General features: G+C 35.2%; 1 protein-coding gene and 1 pseudogene across 26 annotated transcripts in view; one reads left to right on the top strand and one right to left on the bottom strand.

The window, feature by feature from the left end:
* FER (FER tyrosine kinase) overlaps positions 1-25,174 on the bottom strand; it is a 450,919-nt gene that overhangs the window by 281,291 nt on the left and 144,454 nt on the right. For 21 of the 26 annotated variants that reach the window (XR_008525732.2, XM_063724214.1, XM_063724217.1 and 18 more), the window contains one exon: positions 20,931-21,120. Coding sequence is in view for 24 of the 26 variants with exons in the window: in XM_063724214.1 (XP_063580284.1) it covers positions 20,931-21,120 (190 nt within the window). In the remaining 2 variants the exon portion in view is untranslated. Of the gene's footprint in view, positions 1-20,645; positions 20,817-20,930; positions 21,121-25,174 lie in introns of those variants that run through there. The other 5 variants (XM_063724223.1, XM_063724224.1, XM_054556500.2 and 2 more) reach the window with 2 other exon arrangements.
* On the top strand, positions 21,649-24,468 carry LOC112133400 (U6 snRNA-associated Sm-like protein LSm2; annotated as a pseudogene).

Genomic DNA, 25,174 nt, shown 5'->3' with positions numbered 1-25,174 from the left:
CACTTTCACTGATGGATTCTAGATTCTGCAAGAGATGGTCTCATGAGTCTCCTTCCTACATTAGCTTTAGTGATATTGTCAAGGGCACTGCCACTACGAAAGTCAGAATTAAAGCCTCCAGTAAGAAATTCTATTAGGGCTCAATGCAATGAAAAGCTTTGCTTCCCCTGCAACGCGACATGCTTTCTTTCATTTAAGAGTGTTATATGACTTTATCTCCCTTTTCATTTTGGCCTTTGGAAAGCTTAGAAACAAAATAATAGCTCTAGGGTAGTAACTATACATAAATCCTATGAACTATAGTCTTGATATCCTGTTACAACTTACATTGTTCCTGGTTCTCATTTTATTTTATATTTATATTTTCCTGAATGTTGTTGTCATTAGCTACCTCAAATACTCTGGGGAGTAAGGCATGAAATAAATAAATGAGTAAATGAACACAAGCATGTAAATCTTTTATAAAAAGCCCTGCAATGTGAGGTTTACTTATTCAGGGAGCACAGTCTTATCTCTGAACAATTTAAAACAAAAGCCTGATTACCAAGAGTTGGTGACATCACGCTCCTTGGCATCTTCAGACTCCCAGACATGGTCATTCTACGGAGCTACCTTTCTTAGAGGTGATAAAGCTGAAGCTTAAAGCATCAGCTTTTTCATACTTCCTGTTAATCATTTGTTTGACTCTAAGGAAAATTAGAAGCAAACAAGAAGCTTCCCTTGTGTTCTTTGGTTTTTAGTTATAATCCCAAGTCACAACATACACCTACTCAGCAAGAAATCAAAGCTGTCTCTGACTTTGGGAAATGGGAAAGAGGCAACATCCCCCAAAATCACCCAAGAAAACAATAAGGAAGAGTAGATAAAAATTAAATTATTTCTACTTAAACTGACTTATCTGAAAAAAAGTTAAGTTAGACTTTCATATTCCTGTGGAGAACAAAAGACCAGTGTTTCACTGGTCTAATGTGACTAGTCCATGCTTGTTTTACTCCCCATATACCAAATTATCTTAAGTGTTTACAATAATTACTCCATCACCTTAAAAGCATGGCCTATCTTAAAAATAGAAACAATTATAATTTAATTCCTCAGCATAATTTTAAAATTATAATGAGCAACCACTAAGTTAAAATGAGGCCTCTAAATGCTAGAAAGCACATAGGTATTAATTTCTGTTGAGTTAAATAGCTAGCAAAAAGTCAGAATCAACGTATCTACATATCATCTTTGTATCATAGTTCTTTGGAATAAAAGAAAGCCCCGTGGATTGTCATTATTATTTCATAAAGACTGGCAATGAAATTTTCTGATTAAATACATGTTTAATACACAAAGACAATTATATGAATGAAAGATGATACAGAATACTGTATCATACTAGAAAATGCTAACTGATCAAAATATAGAATCCTATGTTCAATTAATTTGTATTAGATTTAATACAGGAATTAAATCCTGGAAAACATGATCAAATATAATATGAAATTGATGGCAGTTATCCAAAAAGTCTATATAATTCTATTATACACAAAGGGAGAACAAAAACGAATCTCCGTAAGAGTTTTCATGATTATTTGAATTTCATCTTATGCCATCCAACCCATGAGCGAACATGATAGAGTTATCTGGCAATTTTCTTTTATAATAACACACCTACACTGGGGCCTAATAAATAGCAAAGACTATGAATATTTTATAAGTAATGAAATTGGAAAAGGTTCACTATATCAAAAAATACAGCTATCTGTAATAATTATATAATACTGCTAAAATAAGCTATATCTAAATACCCACAACATAATTAATAGATAATTGAAGTAACTATATACATAATGCAAGTCTATACTCATCCAGGCCCCTCCCGATCCAATGCTACAATTAATTACATTTCAGATTTCTGTTTGGCAGGGGGTCGGGGGGTACCTAAATTATTAAGGTAAACATCTAAATTTCCCATTTCATTTTATCTTATTAAATACCTCCCAATAAAAACTTTGGGAATCAACAATTTGGAATGAATCAAGTAAGTACAGATAAACAAATTTTCTAAAAATTTTATACTAGGCTCTTGATGTAAAACTTGAATCAAGTATAATAATGAATTTTCCTAAGTATCTGAACCACAAATTGGATCCATATGTTAGATTTTATTAAACTATAAAGGAAGAGTTTTGACACCTTTAGGTAAGATTGGTTCAATAAATATTTTTATTTTAAATTCCAAATATTTTTAATTTGAGAATGCAAATATAATCAATGCCTTTTGTCTATGAATTCTTACCTTGTACAGCTCCAGTTTAAAAAAGAAACAGAGGAAAAGTTCACAAGTCAGTAGTCAATAAAAATGGAAACCTGGAGAGCAAAGCAGGAGAGAGGAGGGAAGTGGGTCATATCATAGTACCCTGTGTCAAGCAGGGGAGTATGGGAAAAGTGAAAGAAGAGGGAATGAAAAGCTTTTCTTAACTCAGACCCTCTTCTTCATCTCCTTTTTCCTGCTCCCTTTTTGTTTGTCCTTTTATCTGTCTCTCATTCCTGTATTTTCTTTCTCTCCTGTTCTTTACCTTTAATCTTCCTCACCTTTCTTTACTGATCTTCTTCCTTCCCTCACCTGTTTCTTTTGCTACCTTTCTTCTGACACATATCTCCTTTTCCCTCTTTCTTAATTCTTCCTTAATGGCCTTAGCAACAAAAAATTGGGGGAAAGAAAAGAGTTCCCATCAAAATTAAATTTTAATTAGGACAGAGTAATTTATCCCCGTGCCAAAAAAACAAAAGTCTTTTGTGGAATAAGAACAACGCTCAGGCTCCATAAAAACTGTGCCTTATTATAAACAAACAAACAAGAGCCATTTAACTACCAGAGTTTCAGAAAGTAGTTGTTTTTTGTTTTCGTTTTTGTTTTCGTTTTAAGATGGAGTGTCAATTTTGATTGATGGGGCAATCTCAGCTCATGCATCCTCCGCCTCCTGGGTTCAAGCGATTCTCCTGCCTCAGCCTCTTTAGTAGCTGGGATTACAGGTGCCACCACCAAGCCTGGCTAATTTTTATATTTTTAGTAGAGACGGGATTTCACCACGTTGGCCAGGCTGGTCTCAAACTCCTGACCTCAGGTGATCCAACTACCTTAGCCTCCCAAAGTGCTGGGATTACAGGCATAAGCCACTGGGCCAGGCCAAAAGTAGCTATTTGTAATGACTAAGGTTCTGGAGACTCTTAGGTTAACCAAATCTCTCAAAAGATAACTAAAGCTTTTTCTTACCAACTGGATTCCATCTCTACCTAACCTTCTTAGTCCTTTGTTCACTGACTTCTGAAACCAGGTGTCTTTCATAATCCATATCCTACTTTACTTCAACTCCTTCCAAGTTACATGCCTAACCCATATCCTCCTTGTCCTTGCTAAACCCTGTAGCCAACACCATTCCTGGCTATACTACAGAAAAGAAATGAGTTCTTCTTTCCAAAATTTCAAAAGCTTTTCCCTAGCCTTCTCCTCTATTCTAAATTATTTTTTCCTATATACTTATCTTAACCTAAATTACTTTTGAAAAGGGAAGAGCTAGGCTTACACAAATTTGTGAAATGGGCTAAATTAATCTTCAGCAACTTTTCACCTTCCCTTCCAGCACTATGCCCCTCACCAGCGTGCCTATCAGAATAAAGACTACTTCAAAGTATCATTTCACATGCTTGTGCTATCTACTTCCATGCTGATTTCACCGCTCCTGCATTCCCCAAGCCTCTGAATTGAGGTACATATTAATGTCTGATGATGCTTAACATGCTACTTCTCCAAGAGGCGTTCAGAATTTAATAAGGATCTTTAAGACAAAAATCCTTTGCCCAATAGTCATTATTTTTCAACCACAAGAGATCTGAAGAATACAACACTTTGTTATCAAAAGTAATAGCGAACTACAGTTTCTCAGTAAAAGAGAAAGAAGAAGAGGTACATAGTCCATAGAAGAAAATAATAATAATGGTTAGAGAGTGGGTAACAGAGAAAAGTAAGTATGGCATATATAGTTTAAAAAGCTACTCCTTCTCCCAGATAATTCTGAAAAGATAGCCATAGAAAGCTCAACACACAATCTAACACACACACACACACACACACACACACACACACACACACAACGAGAGAGAGAGACAAGTTAAGCATGCTTTCATTTTGGTCCTATGCTAAGTTAGAACAATTTTTTTCTAAATTTTTTCATTGAAGTACAAGATGAATATAGCAAAGTTTACAAATCAAAAGTGTGCAGGTTATAAATTTTTGCAGATTGAAAAAGTCCCTGTAACCAGAACACAGATCAAGAAACAAGTCACTGTCTATACTCTAGAAGTGTCTTGTGTGGCCCCTTTCAGTCACTACACCCACCCTACCAAGGGGAACCACTATTCTAACTTCGAATGTCATTGATTACTTTTACCTTTTTTTGAGCTCCATATAAATGGAATCACAGAATATGTAATGTCTGGTGTCTTTTCACTTAGCATTATTTTTGTAAGATTCAGCCATACTGCTGTATGTAATTGTAATCTGTTCATTTTCATTACTGCGGAGTATCCCATTGGGTAAGTATCCCACAATTTATGTATTCCACTGTTGATTGACATCTGGACAGTTTCTAGCTGGGGTCATTATAAATGGTGCTCCTGTGAATATTCTTGTACATGCCTTTTTGAGAGCATATGTATGTATTTCTATTGAGTATATATCCAGGAGCAAATATACTGAGTCACAGGGTGTGCACATTTCCTTCTTTAGTAGACACTGCCCAATAGGCTTTCCAAAGTAGTGGTTGTGGCTAAGATATTTTAGAGGACATAGTTCATTCTGGCCCTGCTTAAATAACACAGCATGCCAAATTTCTACTTTGTCTATCCATAAATGATAGCTATGTTAGTCAAGACTATCACTCTGCATCCTTTCCTTTCTGTCAGAATTATGAGTTTATTACTTTATCACACAGATTCTAGACTAATTTACCCCTATACATTAGCTGAGTGCTTTGTTTTTGTTTGGTATTTATATACAAGGAATATGTAGAGTGAGTCACACATTTAACTAAAAACTGCAACCTAAATGCTGATGGTTTCATTCTGCAACATTAAGCATGTTCAAAAAAAATTTACTGAGTACCTACTCTTTGCCAGGTACTGTGTTAAGCAGTAAAAGTTTATACAGAAAATAATTATAAGAGATGCAGTAGGTATAATAATAGCATAAATGAAACCATTTGTGGCTATTTACATTCTCAATACTCTCATCTACCTCTCAGACACTCCCTTTGGTTTACTAGGTATTTGGCAAGTAGCTTAAGATTATTTTCTTTCCAGCTCAACCCCCAACATTATCATAAATGATTCTTATACCCAAGGCCTCAAAGTTCCTTGGATGGCTTCATCTCCAAAAGTACTCATCTAGGCTCAACTTCAGTAACTCCTTCTACCATTTGTAACTCGGAACTTACCAGTCAGAATTTCTTCACTTGTAAGATTTCAGACCACACTTGATAGCTACTTGCTCCAATTACACTTGTTCATAACTGAATTGATAGAACCAGCCCAGGTAATACCCCCCAAATTTTTTTCCCAGGCCTTCAATCCTTATATCTTCCTTTCTTGTTTTGCTCTTCTTTCATAGCGTCATGTCTGTGATTATAACCAGTATCCATTCAGATTAGTAAGAGTTCATAGGGCCACGCACAGTGGCTCACACCTGTAGTCAATCTCAGCACTTTAGAAGGTCGAGGCAGGTGGATCACCTGAGGTCAGAGTTCGAAACCAGCCTGGCCAACACGGCGAAACCCCATCTCTACTAAAAATACAAAAATTAGCCAGGCTTGGTGGTGGGCACCTGTAATCCCAGCTACTTGAGAGGCTGAGGCATGAGAATCTCTTGAACCTGGGAGACAGAAGTTGCAGTGAGCCAAGATTGTGCCACTGTACTCCAGCCTGGGCGACAAGAGAGAGACTCTGTCTCAAGAAAAAACAAGAAAAGTCCATGGTAGGGGCCAGACAAGGTAAACCCTTTAGGCAGGTCACTTAAAGAAATTTGTTGTTTAATCCTAAGCAAAAACAACAAATCAGGAGGCATCACATTACCTGACTTTAAATTATACTACAAGGCTATAGTAACTTGTATTAGTCCATTTTCACACTGCTGATAAAGACATACTTGAGACTGGGTAATTTATAAAGAAAAAGAGCCTTTACTCACAGATCCAAGTGGCTGAGGAGGCCTCACAATCATGGCGGAAGGCAGAAGGCGAAAGGCACTTCTTACATGGCAGCAGACGAGAGAATGAGAGCCAAGCAAAAGAGGAAACCCCTTATAAAACCATCAGATCCTGTAAGAATTATTCACTATCACGAGAACAGTATGGGGGAAACTGCCCTCGTGATTCAATTATCTCCAACCAGGTACCTGCCACAACACGTGGGAATTATGGGAGCTACAATTCAAGATGAGATTTGCATGGGGACACAGCCAAACCATATCATAACTAAAACTGCATGATACTTGTATAAATACAGACACAGATCAATGAAACAGAACAGAGAACCCAGAAATAAAGCCATCTACCTACAACCAACTGACCTTTGACAAAGTTGACAAAAATAAACAGTGAGGAAAGGCTACCCTATCCAATAAATGGTGCTCTGAAAATTGGCTAGCAATACGCAAAAGAATAAAACTAGACCCCTATCTCTCACCTATACAAAAATTAACTCGAGATGGATTAAAGACTCAAACATAAACCTGAAACTATAAAAATTCCAGAAGAAAACCTAAGAAATGCTCTTCCAGACATTGGCCTACATGAAGAATTTATGACAACAACCCCAAAAGCAAATGCAACAAAAACAAACATACATAAATGGGACTTAAACTAGAAAGTTTTTACACATCAAAATAAATAATTAACAGAACAAACACACAATATACAGAATAGGAGAAAATATTTGCAAGTTATGACTCTAACAAAGTACTAATATCCAGAATCTATAGGGAACTGAAACAACCACAAGAAAAAAATGAACAACTCCATTAAAAAGTAGGCAAAGGACATGAACACACATTTCTCAAAAGAAGACATACACATGACAAAGAAATATATGAAAAAAAGCTCAACATCACTAATCATCAGAGAAATGCAAATTAAAACCACAATGAGATATCATTTTACGCCAGTCAGAATGGCCATTTTGAAAAAGTCAAAAAACAACAGATGTTAGTGTGGGTGTGGTGAAAAGAAAATGTTATGCCCTGTTGGTGGGAATGTAAATTAGTTAAACTTCTATGGAAAACAATATGGAGAATTTTTCAAAGAACTAAATATAGAACTACTATTATTTGACCCAGTAATCCCACTACTGGGTATCTACTCAAAAGAAAAAAAAAAATCATTATATCAAAAAGACACCTACACTCATATGTTTATTGTAATACTCTTCACAATAGCAAAGTCATGGAATCAACCTAAATATCCACCAATAGTTGATTGGATAAATGAAACGTGGTATATATACACTATGGAATACTATGCAGCCATAAAAAATAATGAAATAATGTCCTTTGCAGCAACTAGATGGAGCTGGAGGCCATGATCGATCATCCTAAGTGAAAAAACTCAGAAATAGAAAATCAAATACTGTATGTTCTCACTTACAAGCAGGAGCTAAATAATGGGTATATTGGACATAAAGCTGAAAATAATAGACACTGGGGACTCCTAAAGTGCAAAGTGGGAGGAGCGGAGGGGGTTGAAAATTACCTATGTGGTACAATGTTCACTATTTGGGTGATGGGTTACTAAAAGCCCAAACCCCACCATTATACAATATATTCATGTAACAAACCTGCACATATACCTTCTGAATCTAAAATGGAATTAAATTTTTAAACAAATCTTTTTTTAAAAAAAAGTAAAAGCCTTCCAAAGAATAGGGAAATTATGCTAAGTGTGGTCAAGAAATTTGGTGTTTTGCCTGAAAGTCATAAAAAGCCATTGTATCCATTCTTGTTGGGACCACTATAACCAGACTGGCTGATGTGAAATTTTAAAAGATAACTTTGGCTAGAGTAGAGAACAGGTTGGAAGGAAGCCACTGTAGATGATCATAGACAAGTTTAATAGTTCATTATTTTCTAATTGTATTTCTTAATCATTATTTTCATTACTAGTGGGTTGAAAAGTTTTTAAATATTCTTTAAAAATTTATATTTAATCTATTATGAATATCTTATTCATAATCTTTGTCCATTTTTAATTGGTGCATTACTTTTTTCTAAACCAATTTGGATGATCTACTTATATATTTACAAACATTAATACTTTGTCACAACAGCAGCACATATTATTCCCAGTTTTTATCCCGCATTTTAATTCAGTTTATTTTCCAACATAGGAAAATGCTCACTAATATTTTCTTCTAGTAGTTTGTGGCTTTTTAAAAATATTTGAGTATTTAATACATCTGAAATTTCCTCTTTATGTAGCACAAGTTTAAAATCAAAATTGATATTTATCCAACATAAAAAGTTTTGTTTTCCTCAAAATATTATTTTATTAATATATATGATATAAGTATATATATGATACATATATAAATACGTATACATTGGAGTTTACTTCAGCGAAGTATTCTTCTCTATTAGTCTCTCCGAAGATTGTTTCTTAACTATGTGGTACCCTTCTAGCTGTTCAAATGTTTTTTTTCTAACATCACTGGTATGACAGCATTAATTCAAGTTTCAAAAAGAAGGCAGATTTAAACATCTGAATTTGTTTATATTCTTCTTACAGTCCTCTGACAACATATACCATATAGTTAAATACAGAATAGAAGTGTAACTGATACTTTTTGAATGAGTTGTTTCTCCTTCCAAGGAACAAATGATTTTTTTACACAACCTTGAGAATTTTCAAGAAAACTTAGCCTCTACTCTCAAAGATCTCTAGATACATTGTGATAGAGAAAACCTTTCCTTAGTTTCAGATCACATCCTTCATCTGTGATTTGCGAAGTAAACCAATGATTTAAAAAATTAACAGTGGATCCTTAAGCTTTTAAATATGTATAATGAGAAATAACTTTCTGCATAATACTATAATAAAAAAATAGGATTTAAAATTCATCTGGTGCCAAATGAAGCAATAAATCATAACATTCACATATTCTCTTTATAAAAACTTTCAATTAAAGAAATTAATGTCATAAAATAATTATCAAAATTCAAGACACAAGATTTTGGAGATAAAAACATATAAATCCTTCACTACATACATTGTCAAAAATCTACCCACAATTAAGCCGCCAGATAGAACATCTTCAAACATAATTGTTTTGTTTGTTTTCTAAGACAGGGTCTGGTTCTGTTGCCCAGGCGGGAGAACAGTGGTGTCATCTTGGCTCACTGCAACCTCTGCCTCCTGGGCTCAAGCCATCCTCCCACCTTAGTCTCCTGAGGACTACAGGCACGTGCCACCACACCCAGCTAATTTTTTATTTTTTGTAGATACAGGGTTTCTCCATGTTGCCCAGGCTAGTCTAGAACTCCTGAGCTTAAGCGATCCACCCACCTTGGCCTCCGAAAGTACAGAGATTACAGGCATGAGCCAGCCACCACACCTGGCCTTCAAATATAAATTTTTTTTTTTTTTTTTTTTTTTTTTTGAGACGGAGTCTCGCTCAGTCGCCCAGGCTAGAGTGCAATGGCGCTCACTGCAAGCTCCGCCTCCCAGGTTCACAGCATTCTCCTGCCTCAGCAAATACAAATTTTAAAACAAATACTAAACAGTTTAATAGAGAGATTAGCAACCAAATTGTATAGGTTGGAATGACTTTTCTCAGGTTGAAGAAAATTAAATTATTTTTAAAAATCGTAACAAAATGACTTGAACATGTTATGTGATGGTTTATATGCCAAGTAATTACTTTTGATTGATTTATTAATATTTTTTAATGAGCACCCAAAACTATTGTATAGGCAGGAAAAAAGAACTACTAACCTATGAATAGAAATTTCTTTAGCAATTTCATTAACAGTTATTATTTCGTTATAGCAATGTAAGGAAAGAAAAAAGGTTTTTAAAAAATTTTTTAACAGTTATTAGAGCAAATTAGCCATGCATTTAAATATCTTTTATTCCTTTTTCAGGTAATTAAATTTCTGTTCAGTTTCTCAAACAATATATCCACATTAAGCTATATTATCATAGTCCAAAGTTTTTGTTTTTTAATTAACACAAAACGAATGCCAGGTAATACTACCTCCATCAGGTAAACAGTTAATCTAAGAAAGAAAATCAAAGGAAGAAAATCTAATTGGTATATAAATAATAATGAAATTGTTCTCAATAAACTAAAATGTTTTACTACATTTAACCTTTTCTGCACGAACTTGCTTAAATCACTTAACTTTCTCTCTGCTTTCATTTTTTGTCTTTATCTGGAGTGGTATTCCAGTATTCCCAATTTTCTCAAAAACGTACATTTGGGTGTCAATCAATTGATGTCTAAATCATGACAAAAGAAAAAAAAATCCACCGATACCTGAATACAAAGAAAAGAAAACAAACTGAAGACCGAGTGTTAAATACTGAAGCCTAAGGAATATTAATGATCAATTTCATCAGAGTACTTAGTTCTATCTGATGTTTTCTTGTTAATCATTTGTTTATTGCAATTTTCTGCTTGCTGAATGTAGATCTAAGAGTGCAGAGACTCTGTCTACTACTCCAGGTTATCTACATCCATGGCACATAATAGATACTTATAGAAGTTGGTTAAACTGTGGCCGGGCACAGGGGCTCACTCCTGTAATCCCAGCACTTTGGGAGGTCGAGGCGGGTGGATCCCTAAGTCAGGAGTTCAAGACCAGCCTGGCCAAGATGAGAAAACCCCGTCTCTACTAAAAATACAAAAAAATTAGCTGGGTGTGGTGGCGGCACCTGTAATCCCAGCTACTCGGAAGGCTGAGCCCAAGAATTGCTTGAACCCAGGAGGCAGAGGTTTCAGTGAACCGAGATTGCGCCACTGCACTCCAGCCTGGGCGACAGAGTGAGACTCCACCTCAAAAAAAAAAACAAAAAACAAAAAAGAAGTAGGTTAACTGTGTTTAATGAGAAGGCAGGGGAGGGAGAGAAAGGTGGAAGAGACAAAAAGAGGGAAAAAGGAAATGGAGAAAAAGGGGAAAGAAAAGGAACAAAAACCAAATGTGCATTAAGCACCTTTCTAATTGTATCTGGGGCTGTATATTGTTTTTACATTCATTCATAAATTCATCCAACAATCCTATGAAGTGTATATTATTAATTAATTTTACTGATGAAGATATTGTAGTTTAGCAGGCGAAAATCCACCTAAAGGCAATTAAACCCAGGATAATTTGACTCCAATTCCCACAATTTTTTCCACCCTACCCCACTGTTAGAAAGACAGCCTTTGAACAATACTGAGAGAAAGGGACCAAAGGAAATGGAAAAAACAGGTTTCAACTGGTAGAATGAAAAAAATCATGGTATTGCATAAGATGGCAGAAAGGAGAATTGTTAAAAGGAAGCAATATGAGTATCAAAAGCTGTTAATTATTTTCCATAACAGCAAATTTAAACATATATATATATTATTTTAATAATGAATACTCAAGATATAATTGTACTTAGGGTTTTTTTCTTTCATTCAAATTAAACTATAAAAGAAAAGTAACATTAAAATAATGGGATTATGTGCTATTTTTTATAAAAATTGCATCATGTAAAAATTTAAACACAAACTTTAATAATGTATGAGAAAGGAAAAAAGCAGACTTCTAATAAACTAGTAACACTAAAAATTATTAGAAAAATTAGCTGATCAACTCTAATAATGTCATAAAAGGGCTATTATAAAGGTAATGCATAAGTCATAAGTTAATTACATGACAGTTTTTTAAAAAATGTTTTCCAATCTATTGTGGCTAAAAGACAACAATATTTCAAGTACAGAGAAGAGTAGATCCCAAACATGCTTACCTATCATCTAAAAATTAATAGTTTGCATTTTTAAAAGGAAGGATTTATGCTTAATGAAAAAATAATATCAAGAACAGGGAAAAAAGACCAGCAAAAAAGTAAGCACACACATTATTATTGCTTCTGTGATGTTTAATCAAATAATCAAATATTAGACAATACTAGTTTACTAAGTGACGAGCACTGTTCTGCATGCTTTAAATGTATAAACTTAACTATTCCTGCAACAAACCCAAGAGTGGGTAACACAGTAATCCCATTTTACACACTGGGAAATGGGGACAGAAAAAGTCCCATAACTTGGCTTATACCCTGCACTTACTTAAGTGGTGGGGCAAAGATTCAAACCCAAGAAGTCTGGCTCTATAGCTGGGGCTCTCCCTAGAGCAAAGATTCTATCACAACCACTGATTAGTCACTATCTCTGTAACTACTCCAGATTTTTTCACCCTGTTAGAATACCATTGCCACAATTACTTATTAATAAAGTGGGAAATATTTGATGAAAACAATTTTAACATTTAAACCATTTTAAAAATTGAGTTACATCAATTTTAACCTGCTTTTGAAATTCTGTACCTATTCATTTCATCTATAAACATTTACTGAGTATATATATAGGTACTGCTAAACACAAGTTTAAAAAATGTTTTAATGTATAAATACATACAAGTCAAAATTCATCCAACTTTCAATTAATTGTTAAATCAATTACTTGTGCTCCATCTCTCCGACCAAATCCTGTAACAGCTTCTAAATCTCTTTGACCCACCTTTCCCACAAAACCCCATTACATAATAATCCTGTGGTAAGTAATCATTAAGCACTGTTGAATCCCAAGTGACTGAATAAATAAATCTGAGGAATTCTTTTTATTTGCATTAATCATAGTAGATATTTAATTCTTACCTAACTTTATCTTCTCTCTCCTTTTATTATATCCTTCTAGGGATAATTCACCCCTGGCCAGTTAGTTTATGCTGAGAAATTAAGAAATTCATAATTTAAAGGATAAATTTGAAATATATATATATAGTTCTTTGCAAAACCAAATGGAAAATCTAGTTTTTATTTACTTCATTTTGGCCTATATATCAACTTCATATGAATATGAACACAGGTAACAGTTAAAATATAAGCTAAAAAACACTTTGAAAGTTTAAGCATTGTTTTTTCTCTCCCGATACTGAAGAGATACTGTGGCCTAATGAAAAACAGTGTTTCTGGCATCATCCATTGGCTAACGTGATGTGAAATGACTTCACTTATATGAGCCAAAGAAAAACGGCTATTCAGGAATCTTGACCTGAATCATTTGGAAAATGATTATAATCATAATCACCTCCTAGCTTACCTGTTTTATAAGTTAGAAATTTATATATCAAATTTATATACAGTATAACATACAACTGTAAATATACTTTGGGTGTCAGATCCATAGACGAATTTAATAATAGTACTGGTTTATTAAGACACTGAAGTTCAGCATGGTAAAATTCATGCCACAGAAAAGCTGGAAGCAAAAATTTACTAATCTACAAAACTGAAGTATTAATGTTAAAATTAATATCTATAACTGACATTGTTCTTAGGTTCAGAAACTTTTCAACTATTTTGACAGTAAAATCTAAACCTATATAAGCTGAACAAAACCTAAAATATATCTTACACATAAACTACACACAATAGTATTATAAGGATTTTCACTGAAGATGTTTTTACAACAAAAAACTGAAAACCATGTAAAAATGTCACTCCCTCACTCAGAACGCTCAGTGATTTCTAATTGCTCTATGAATTAGCACTGAAGTCCTACACGGGTCTGTATGACTTTATGATCTAACTGCCCATTACTTCTCAGACCCTATCTCCTATTACTTTCTCTCTCTTCGGCTACACTGGCTTCCTTTTGTTTCCTCCTTTCATCTGCTCTTCCCACTGCCTGAAATATTCTCACCCCAAGCAGTCTCATTTGCTCTCTCAGTTCTTCCAGATATCTGCACAAATGCCACTTTATCAAGGAATCCTTCCTTAACCACACTATGTATAAAAATAACTCCCAGCACTCATTGCTTTATTGCCCCCAATCTTGCTTTTTTTCAAAAGAATTTACCACCACGTGACATACTATGTATTTGTTTGTTTATTGACTGTCTCCTCCAATTAGAGTAAAAGGCCCATAACAGTGAAAACAAATCTATTTTGTTCACTACTGTATCCCCAAAACCTAAAATGATACCTGACATCAGACATTCAATAAATATTTGCTTTTTGAATGGATAAATGAAAAAAACTGAAGTAACTGTACATTCACTATTATAAAATGATACTTAAGATGCATTAAGCAAAAAAGCAGGATACAGAACACTACTGTTGTATGCTCTAACACTTGTGTAAAAAGAACAGGAGGCATATCATTTACACTTGTGCTTTCATTTGCATACAACACTTCTGGAAGATTACCTCTAAGGAAGAGAACTGGGACACTAAGAAAGGACATTTAGACCGATGTACATGTGCCTGTACTACCTATCCAAAGAAATTAAGGTTTTTCCACCAAACACCGCATGTTCTCACTCATAGGTGGGAATTGAACAATGAGAACACATGGACACAGGAAGGGGAACATCACACTCTGGGGACTGTTGTGGGGTGGGGGGAGGGGGGAGGGATAGCATTAGGAGATATACCTAATGCTAAATGACAAGTTAATGGGTGCAGCACACCAGCATGGCACATGTATACACATGTAACTAACCTGCACATTGTGCACATGTACCCTAAATCTTAAAGTATAATAATAATAAAATAAAAAATAAAAAAATAAAAAAAGAAAATTAAGGTTTTTCCTTTACAAATAAGAAATATGTAAAATAATCCTACAGAAAATCTACAATTCATACTTAAGAACTCAGTGAATATCAATTAATTTACCTGTAAACTAACGTACATTTTTAGAAAAACTGAAATAGAAGCTGATGTTTTTCTATAGGATTTTATAATATACAAAATATGTTTATACACATTATCTTATTTCAGTGTCACAGAAATCCTGTAAGGCAAAAAAGGTATATATTCATTTCCTCCCTCTACGGAAAAGAAAATTCAGAAAGGTTAAGGAATCTTAACCACGTCTGGCTAATCTTTGTATTTTTAGTAGAGACAGGGTTTCACCATGTTGGTCAGGCTGGTATCGAACTCCTGACCTCAAGTGATCCACCGGCCTCAGCCTCCCAAAGTGCTGGGATTACAGGCGCAAACCACCACGCCTGGCCTGACAATTTTTAGCCAACAAATAAAATGTGTTGTTGGTTGAAAACGTAACAAAATAGGATTTTACTGATACTGTTGCTCAATTAAGCGAAACTAAGTAACATGTGCAGAGAAGAAAAATCTATGTTGTGTGTTGGTCTAGCAAAAGGGCTTAAACAAAATGTGCAATTTTAGAAACAAAGGCAATTATCATACAGACTAGCTAATTACATTTATAAAGTAGAAGTTCATTTTATGGTGCCATCAATTCTAGACATATCTGACATATAAGGGAGATTCTTTCAACAAAAATTATTATGTGTTTGGTTCAAAGCATATATTGTCATAAAGTAAAATAACCAGATTATTCTGAAGTGAAAACAAAGTCCAATTATTTAATTCAGCATATACTGACTGAATATTTATTATGTTCTTACAACTAGATAACTAAAAAAAGAATGAAGAACATGTCTCTTAATAAATAAATAAATATAATAAGAAAGTCAGCAGCTGATGTTTACTTGGAGATTAGAAAATTTTTATATTCTCATCACTATGAGTCAATAGAGTTCACCCTCCTAATTTGCCCCAGAAAGCAGATTCTTCTACCCCAAAGAGCTAGAATTGAAGTATTATATAAAATAGTCCTTAAATTCAAGAACACATAAGCAATTCAAAATGTCTTCAGAATTATTAGACATTTAATCTGTCATTATCCCAATTCAACAAGAAAGAATTTATCTTCTAACTAAGCATTTCCCAAAGTATGCTCCATTACACTATGGTCCCCCCAGGAGGCTCCTTGAAAGGGAATTGGGACAGTATTTTCAGAAACACTGCATCCCATATACTATTTCCCCTATTGGACATTTAATATTAAAGGCTTAGAAAGTTCCTGCAGTCAACATTACTGTTTCTTTTGGCTTCACCCAACATGACTCAAATTCTGCAACTCACTTCTCCATGGTACACTTTTTAACATCCCACAAACTAATGGGAAATACACAGAGAAAATAAAGAAGTTATCTAATCTAATGAATCAAATCAATACAACAAAACTCAGACTAGTACTACTGCCAGCCTAGCAAAATAAATATGACTAACATTGCTAGGAAAACCTTCCATAAATTATCATTGTACTTCTCCTTTTGTAATTATAATGGTCTCAAAGATATTATCTCTAAATGCTTTCAAGATGTGTATTCTTATAGCCCATTTTTTTTCCTCTTTAATAGAGTACTGCCAAAGTTCAAATGAATTTATTCCCCTCTGGTAGTCTATAAGCTTGATGGTATAACAGAAAAGACTAATCTTTCCAATGTTATCCTAAGCCTTAGAAACACTCTGTTAAGTTCAGAGAAGTAGAGTGAACCTTTGCAAATAAGGTAAAACTGTGATTTATGGTTTTTAAAGGTTACTCTACTAATAGACCAAAATTATTTTTATTTTATTTTGAGACTGGCTTTCACTCTGTCACCCAGGCTGGAGTGCAGTGGCACAATCGTGGCACACTGCAGCCTCAAACTACACAGCTTAAACAATCCTCCTACCTCAATCTCCTGAGTAGTTAGCATTACAGGCACGTGCCACCACACCTGACTAATTTTTATATATTTGTAGAGACAAGGTTTCGCCATGTTGCCCAGGCTGGTCTCAAACTCCTGAACTCAAGCAGTAAACCCACCTCAGCCTCCCAAAATGCTGGCATTACAGGTGTGAGCCACCACGTCCAGTCTACCAAAATTATTTTTTTAATAATATTAAGGTTTATAAGATGGCAGGGTTTTATTGCTGTGGTAGACACAAAGCGATTATTATTTATTATATTCCCTTACAGGTGTGCCATTGAAGATGCTTCACTTTTATTTCTGATTCTGCTTACTGCCACTGGCTAGAGGAAATTCCAAAATTTTAAGATTCTATTATCTAACCTATTATGCCATAATCACCTGATTTAACAACCTATCTCCTCAAAGCACTTTTCCTTATGCTCCATTCCTCTCTTGATGGCCTCTGTCTTTATTACACAGCTTTAATTCCTTAATCATTATAATCACTTTCTTATATGCATCTTCCCTCCTCTTCCCTTCTCTTACTTAATTCATCATACTTATCTAGCATAACCACAGCTTTCCTCATTAGCACAGTTGTGAAGAAAAAAAAAAGAAAGAAATTCATTTTTCACAGTTCCAGGAAGTCCAAGATCAAGGTGCTAGCAGACTTGGCATCTGAAAAGAGCCCAATCTCCAATTCCAAGATGGACCATTGAAGACTGCATCCTCCAAAGGGAAAGAATCCTTTTAGTTTCACATGGCGGGGGTGGGGAGGCGGGCAAAGAGGTAAAGGGGAGCCAAACTCCCTCTTTTTATATAGACATTAATTACATCCATAAGGGTGAAGCCCTCCTGACCTAATCACCTCTCAAAGGTCCCACCTCTTAACACTCTTACAATGGCAATTAAATTTCCACATGAGTTTTGGAGAGAACAAACGTTCAAACTATAACAATGAGCTTTAACTCTCATTGACTCATAGAGCTAAAATAAACATCAATACTTCTAAGAACTTGACTATACAACCCCAACCCTGATTATACATTTGACCATTTGGAACCTTTATAAGAATACCCAATGCATGGCACATTTCAATGGTACAGTTCCTTAAAGCACTCTTCCACAGAAGCATTCACCACCAAAGAGTCGGTATTTTCAGTAACACTGCCATTAACTAAGATCATGGAACATAATTCATTGTCTCTCCTGCTCCCAAATAATATTTACACAAATTTTCACAATTTTCCATGATACAACAGTTTAGAGTTCTTCCAATTCTTCCAATATTCAAATAAGTCTCTTATTGAAATTGTATACCATTTATAACAATGGAATTTATAAAGAGAAAATACCAATAGAACCGCTTATGTGAATTCCAGGCTTTTCTTGTAACATTACTCATAAAGCAATGCTTAAACAGTCATTTGGGGACAAAATCATTTAAAGCTTTGATTGTTTTCGTTTCCAAGTAAACTGAAAAGTAATATTCTAATTATTAATTGAAAAACTGAATTATGCAAAGATTTCACTGATACATGTAGACGTATTCTTAAGTTTTAGGAATTGGGCATTGTAAAGATTTCTAATTGTTCTGAAAAAATGCTGTAAAATCTCATTAACTGGCACTAATTTGTAAGAATGCCCTGTCTTATTTGTAAAATATTAATTTACTGCTTTAAATTACATATATTATAGTATTCTTTTACAAAAAAATCCTTAATGACTAAAAGCATTGCTTCAGCAAATAGGTAAGATCTAATTTATAATTAGTATTTCATCAATTTAAAATAAATTTGATAAAATGAAATATGCAGCACCATCTTGTAAAAATATATAAAGTATTATCACCATTGAATAAATGGACACGAGAGCAGAACTTGAAGGTGCCGGAAGGCAATTCATTCTCTTAAACTACATTATACACTACCACAGAAACATTATTTATTCATTAGTTAAACAAAACTTTTCTTCAATGATTATGAAATATTAAACTCCAGATTATCACAATTTTTTTTTTTTTTTTTTTTTTGAGATGGAGTCTTGCCCTGTCACCAGGCTGGAGTGCAGTGGCACGATCTCGGCTCACTGCAACCTCCACCTCCCAGGTTCAAATGATTCTCCCACCTCAGCCTCCTGAGTAGCTGGGATTACAGGCACACACCACCACACTCAGCCAATTTTTTTTTTGTATTTTAGTAGAGACGGGGTTTCACCATGTTGGCCAGGATGGTCTCGATCTCCTGACCTTGTGATCCACCCACCTCGGCCTCCCAAGGTGCCGGGATTACAGGCATGAGCCACGGCGCCCAGCCAAGCCTTTAAATAACCAATTCCACAACCTCATGGTAACAGGGAAATATTATAAACCACACTCAGTGAACAAAAGATTTACCAGATAAGACATTCAAAAGCCAAACAAAAGGAAAACATTTCAAAAGTTCCTTTGAAAGAACACATATGCCAGATACTTATCAAGAATCATGAAGCAAAGAAGGGAATTTAATAGGGTCCTTGGTACACGTGCTGAGATCCTTATAGCGAGGACAGTGAAGGAGAGCAAGGATTCATAATTCACAATTCACAAAGTGATGCGTAGATTAATATGGCTCAATATTACTAACAACCACAATAGTTTAATTTTAATATTTAATAGTAATAGTAATAACCATAATTGTTTAAATACTTCATATTCATTTCTACATTTACCGTATTCTCAGATACGGTCTTTTTTTTTTTTGGCTATGGAGACATATGAATCCACTTAATCAAATCATACTATTTAGAACCACATAAAGTAAAAATTACTAAAATATCAGCTATAGCATAATTATAGTAGTTCTATAAGTTACCCACAGGAAATGCCAAGGATATAGCTCAGACTTTTTTAACCTTGGCACTTTTGACATTTTAGCCTGGATAATTTTGTGCTGGGAGTGTGAAGGGAGGGGCTGTTCTGTGCATTCTAAGAGGTTTACCAGCATCACCAATCTCTACCCACTAGATTTGGTTGTGACAATCACAGTGTCTGGAGATACTACCAAATGTCCCAGGTATGTGTGTGCGGGGGTGGGTGTCATGGGTGGGGAATGACCACTTGGTGAGAACCACCAACATACATAGATAGATAGATCAATAGATAGATAATAGAAAAAGGAAAGAGAAAGAAAGAAAGAGGAAGAGAGAGAAAAGAAAGAGGAAGTGAGAAAGAGAAAGAAAAGAAAAAGAAAAAGAAAGGGAGGAGAGAGGAGGGGAGGGGAGGGGAGGGGAGGGGAGGGGAGGGGAGGTGAAGGGAATGGAAGGGAAGGGAAGGGAAGGGAAGGGAAGGGAAGGGAGGGGAGGGGAGGGGAGGGGAGGGGAGGGGAGGGGAGGGGAGGGGAGGGGAGGGGAGGGGAGGGGAGGGGAGGGGAGGGAAAGGAGGGAAGAAGGAGAAAGGAGAGAGGAAAGAGGAAGGAAAAGAAAGGAGAGGAGAGAAGAGAAGAAAGAGGAGAGAGGGGAGGAAAGAAGAGAAGAAAGAGGAGAGGAGAGGAAAGGAAAGAAGAGAAGAAAGACTTTATACTAGGCATTCTTAAACAGTTAATAAAACTATGAAATAAAGTTGAATTTCAAGTTGGTGAATTTGAATGTATTTATTGTAGTTTAAGGATCACAGTTATGAGCAGAAAAAAACTTCTTAAACTAAATCAATATTTTGTATTTTAAAAGCAATAAATACACCAGCAATCTCAGATAAATAAGATTCTACTTAAGAAGAAAAAAATTAATAAATAGCTTTCTTCTTATTGCTTACTTCTCTCTTAAGAATAAGACCCTACCTTCCTGCTGTCTCCCAGGAATAAAAACAACTGCAGTCTTTCCTTTCAGTTTTGAAGGCAAGAGAAGAACTTTTTCCTCTGACTCTACAGGTGGTTCCTGAAAGTGCTCTCCAGGTGACCTGAGGTGACTGACAAGTCTATTTTGCATTTACAAACAAGTTTAATAGGACCTGCATATTAACAAGAGTAATAATTTGTTATAGCAAATTGGAATAATTTTTGTATTCACTTATTACCTAGACACTACTCTTACAAGTTTCTCATTGGATTATTCTTTAGCTTACCATAGATGTAACTGATCGGGCATCTTCTTCATAATTTACTACTGGAGGTGGCTCTTTCCCATCATTTTCTTGCACTTTTTGCTCTAGTAATTCCTTCTGTGCTGAAAACTTTGCTTCAGTGCATCTCAGCTGCTGGACTGACTGTTTCAGTTCTTCAAGTGCCTGTTTTTGGCTTAGCAGAAGCACAATACTAAAAGAGAATAAATTAAATATAAATGATTTCGACTTCATTAAGAAGACATTAAGGAAACCTCATATATGTAAATTATGCTTTTCTTTGATTTTATTTTTATAAGAGCCCTTTAGAATCATAAAAAATATGAAACTAAGCAGATTTTAAGTTATCACAGTATTTATTACATGCTAGCATTAACAAAATATAACGAAGTGTTTGGAGTCAAATCCAAATTCAAGATGCTTTCAAATATATTATGATCTATGGCATTCATTTTATTTTAGCTAAACCATATACCTCACAGAGTAGACAGGTCCAGAGGTATAGGACCTAGAATGAATTAAAATAACAGAAGCAGAATCTTAAATTTACTTAAGTATCAAAGGCAATATAGCTAGAGTCAGATCTGTGCCTAGGGTAAAATAAATAAAATAAAGGTGACAGTCTGGACACCAAGCCTGTGTATATGTTGTGAGGGATGTGTGTCTGGAGGCAAGTGAAACTACTATGACAAGGACAAAGGGCCAAGATGTAATTGGGGGAATGAGTAAAACAAAGGTCTCCAAATCTTTCCAAAGTCTCCAATATAAACACAGTAGACTTTCCCATCCCTCCTTTAGAGTACAAGGCCACAGGTTGTCTTACTGTGACTTTTTAACTCTTGGAGGCTGCCTTCAATGGGAATTTCAAACTAATTTACCCACATTGAAGCCACAGGTAAACAGGTAGTGGTGGTAGATACTTCTGGAAATAGCCCACACTATATATTACAATAATTTCCAAAAAGTACTGTGCCATGCACTGCTGAAAGTAAGTTATTAATATGTAAGAGACAATAGATTATAAATTAGAGAAAATGTCAAAATTGGAAAATAAGGTCAGAAAATACTATCTTCTTAAATGTAAACTATAAGGCTCAACATGAACTGAATAAATATTCACAGGCAAAAGTAACCCACACTAAAAGAGATTTATTTATACATATGATGCTGATCAATATTTTGAAAACTAAATTCAAACTTAATTGAGCACAGTGCAACCTCAGTGACTGCTATAAAGAAAGCTGTAATCTCCTTATTGTAACAAGTTTCAGGTGAGTGTCCTAACAAACAGTAGAGAACAAAGTCTAAGAAAAGTAAAACTAATGAGTAAGAACATTTGTAAGAGACCTAGTAATATCCAAAAGACAGACCTCTCCAGTGGAATTCAATAAACGGTAATCAGCATTTACATCATTATCATTCAACAGTCTGTGATCTGTGTTCTAAATCCACACAGACTTTTTGATAAGTTCATGCTGGTTTATTTATTAGTTAGTAACTTCTTTTTAATAATAAATTGGCATTTCTGATTTCTCAGTAATCTCTTGAAAGAAAGTTGATTTTTTAAAAGAATCACTTTTGTGAACATAAATTTGTAATGACCAGGTCCTGGAAAAGACTGCACCCACTATGTACTTAAAGCTTCCAGAGGGTTTCCTCTTTGCATCTCCTAGCTACCAAGAAGAAAAAAAAAAGACTCCAACAATGACAACAATACAAGAAATAATTTAAAACATACAAGGTAAAGTGGAAAAATATATTTTCACGTACATCCAGAATATCAGTCACAAAAAGGTGAATGATTTCAAAAATGTGGGCAAAATCAACAGGGAGGTATACTTCAAACTAATAATACTCTAAAGTAATATTGTTACAGTAATTTTACACAAACGAATTTCATAAAGACTACCAGGAAAAATAAAAAAAAAATTTAAAAGAAAAAAATAAACTTTGCAAAATGAAATCAGAAATGACAAGGCACAAGGCAAGTAAATATTAACTGAACATCTGAATATAATTCAAAAATATTTATTTATGGAAGTAAATAATATACATTTTACTCTTTTAAACCTATGGTCAGCTGAATAATGTCCCCCAAAACATAACCACATCCTTATGCCCAGAACCTGTAGTGTTTATCAGCTTACGTGGCAAAGAAACTTTTCAGATATGATTAAGTTAAGGATGTTGAGATGTCGGATTATCCTATATTATTCAGGTGGGCCTAGTGTAATCATAAGAATACTTACAAGAAGGAGGCAAGATGAACAATGTCAGAAAAGGTGATGGGACAATGGAAATGGTGGAAGAAAAGGCAGTGTAACTTGGGACCAAGAGTGAAGTAATGAGGACAGCCTCTAAAAACTGGAAAAGGCAAAGGAAGCAAACTCTCCCCTAGAGTGTCTAGAAGAAACCAGAGCTATGAATACCATAGTTTTAGGTCAGTAAAACTGATTTCTGACTTGTGACCTCCAGAACTATAAGAGAATAAATCTGTGTTGTTTTAAGCTACTGTATTTGTGGCAATTTGCTACAGCAGCAAGACGAAAGTAATACAAACCTTGATAGACAACATATCCATTTTATGTTCATTTAAAAGGAAAAGACTGAACCATTACAAAAAGTTAAAATTTTGAAAAAAAGATTTCAAGTCTTATATATTCTCAAATTTAGAGAAACAGCTTAATTTTAACAAATGACTTCTCATGATGTTTCCAATCTCTAAGCCTTACTGTTATTTCACCTTTATTTTACCCTGGATAATAAATGAGATCTTCCAAAATGATTCTAAAACATTTGTATAATTTTTAAAAATCACTAATAACTGATTCTCTAACTACAACAATCCATTTTCTCTAATCCTCACTGGGAACTTGAATAGCCCGATATGATTTGGCAGTGTCCCCACCCAAATCTCAAATTGTAGCCCCCATAATTCCCACATGTCATGAGAGGGACCTGTTGGGAGGTAATTGAAACATGATGGTGGGTCTTTTCTGTGCTGTTCTCACGGCAGTACATAACTCTCATAAGATCTGGTGGTTTCATAAGGGGGGATCCCCAGCACATGCTCTCTCTCTCTTGCCTGCTGCCATGTAAGACATGTCTTGCTTCCCCTGTAAGACATGTCTTGCTTCCCCTGCACCTTCCACCATGATTGTGAGGCCTCCCCAGGCATGTGGAACTGTGAGTCAATTAAACCTCTTTCCTTTCCCCTGTCCTCTTTCTGGTCCAGCCCACAGCACCAGCACCATGCTCTTCTATTATTTTTTTCAAGTCCCTTGTGGGCAAGCATGTGGTCGTGGAACTCAAGAATGACCTGAGCATCTGTGGAACCCTCCACTCTGTGGATCAGTATCTCAACATCAAACTAACTAATATCAGTGTCATAGACCCTGAGAAATATCCTCACATGTTATCAGTGAAGAACTGCTTCATTCAGGGTTCAGTGGTCCGATACATGCAGTTGCCAGCAGACGAGGTCCACGAACAGTTGCTACAGGATGCAGCAAGGAAGGAACCCCTGCAGTAGAAACAGTGATGGCTCCTCCTCCTCTTCCCCTTCCTCTTTCATTGGTGACCCCCAAGTCCCAACCTGAACCCCTAATGCCCAATACTTGAAGAGGTTTTGTTTGTTTACTAATGATCGCTTTGTGGGTTTTTTTAAGAGATGAGTGGATGAGAGGAGTAATAGAGAACAGCTATCCTCTGTTAAGAAGGTGAGAAAAAGTAGGCTGGGAAACTTCAAAGCCTTCCAGTCCCCAGCACCTGCCTTTCTTGCTACTTCCCTGGATATGGTGGAAGAGTTTCCTAGGTCTTTCCAGGACAGCATGTGATTCATCTGGAGATGGAAGGAATCTGTCCCACATCGGGAATAAAATTTATGATGCAGCAAAAAAAAAAAAAAAAACCTCTTTCCTTTATAATTTACCCAGTCTTGGGTATGTCTTTATTAGCAGTGTGAAAACAGACTAATACAGCCCCCTACCAGTTTTATTTATTATTTAAATATCTGTTCATGGAGTCCTCCACTGCAAGTGGGAACACTTTCTTTAAAAGATGACTATTCATTGGTTTTTATGCTCTTAGAACCATCCAAGATCAAGCTCTTATGATCATAAGGCCTTTTTTTCCTTTCCTTTTGCTTGCCCCACACAATTGCCTTTAGTCTTGTTGCTGTTAGTCATTCAGCCACTCACACAAATATGGGGGGAGACTTATGAGGACACTGTCACCTAGAATGCTGA

This window comes from Pongo abelii, chromosome 4 (genome assembly GCF_028885655.2).
Source record: "Pongo abelii isolate AG06213 chromosome 4, NHGRI_mPonAbe1-v2.0_pri, whole genome shotgun sequence".
Taxonomy (NCBI): Eukaryota; Metazoa; Chordata; class Mammalia; order Primates; family Hominidae; genus Pongo; species Pongo abelii.
Note: the sequence above shows the minus strand (reverse complement) of the source record. Positions and strands in the feature narration are given on the sequence as shown.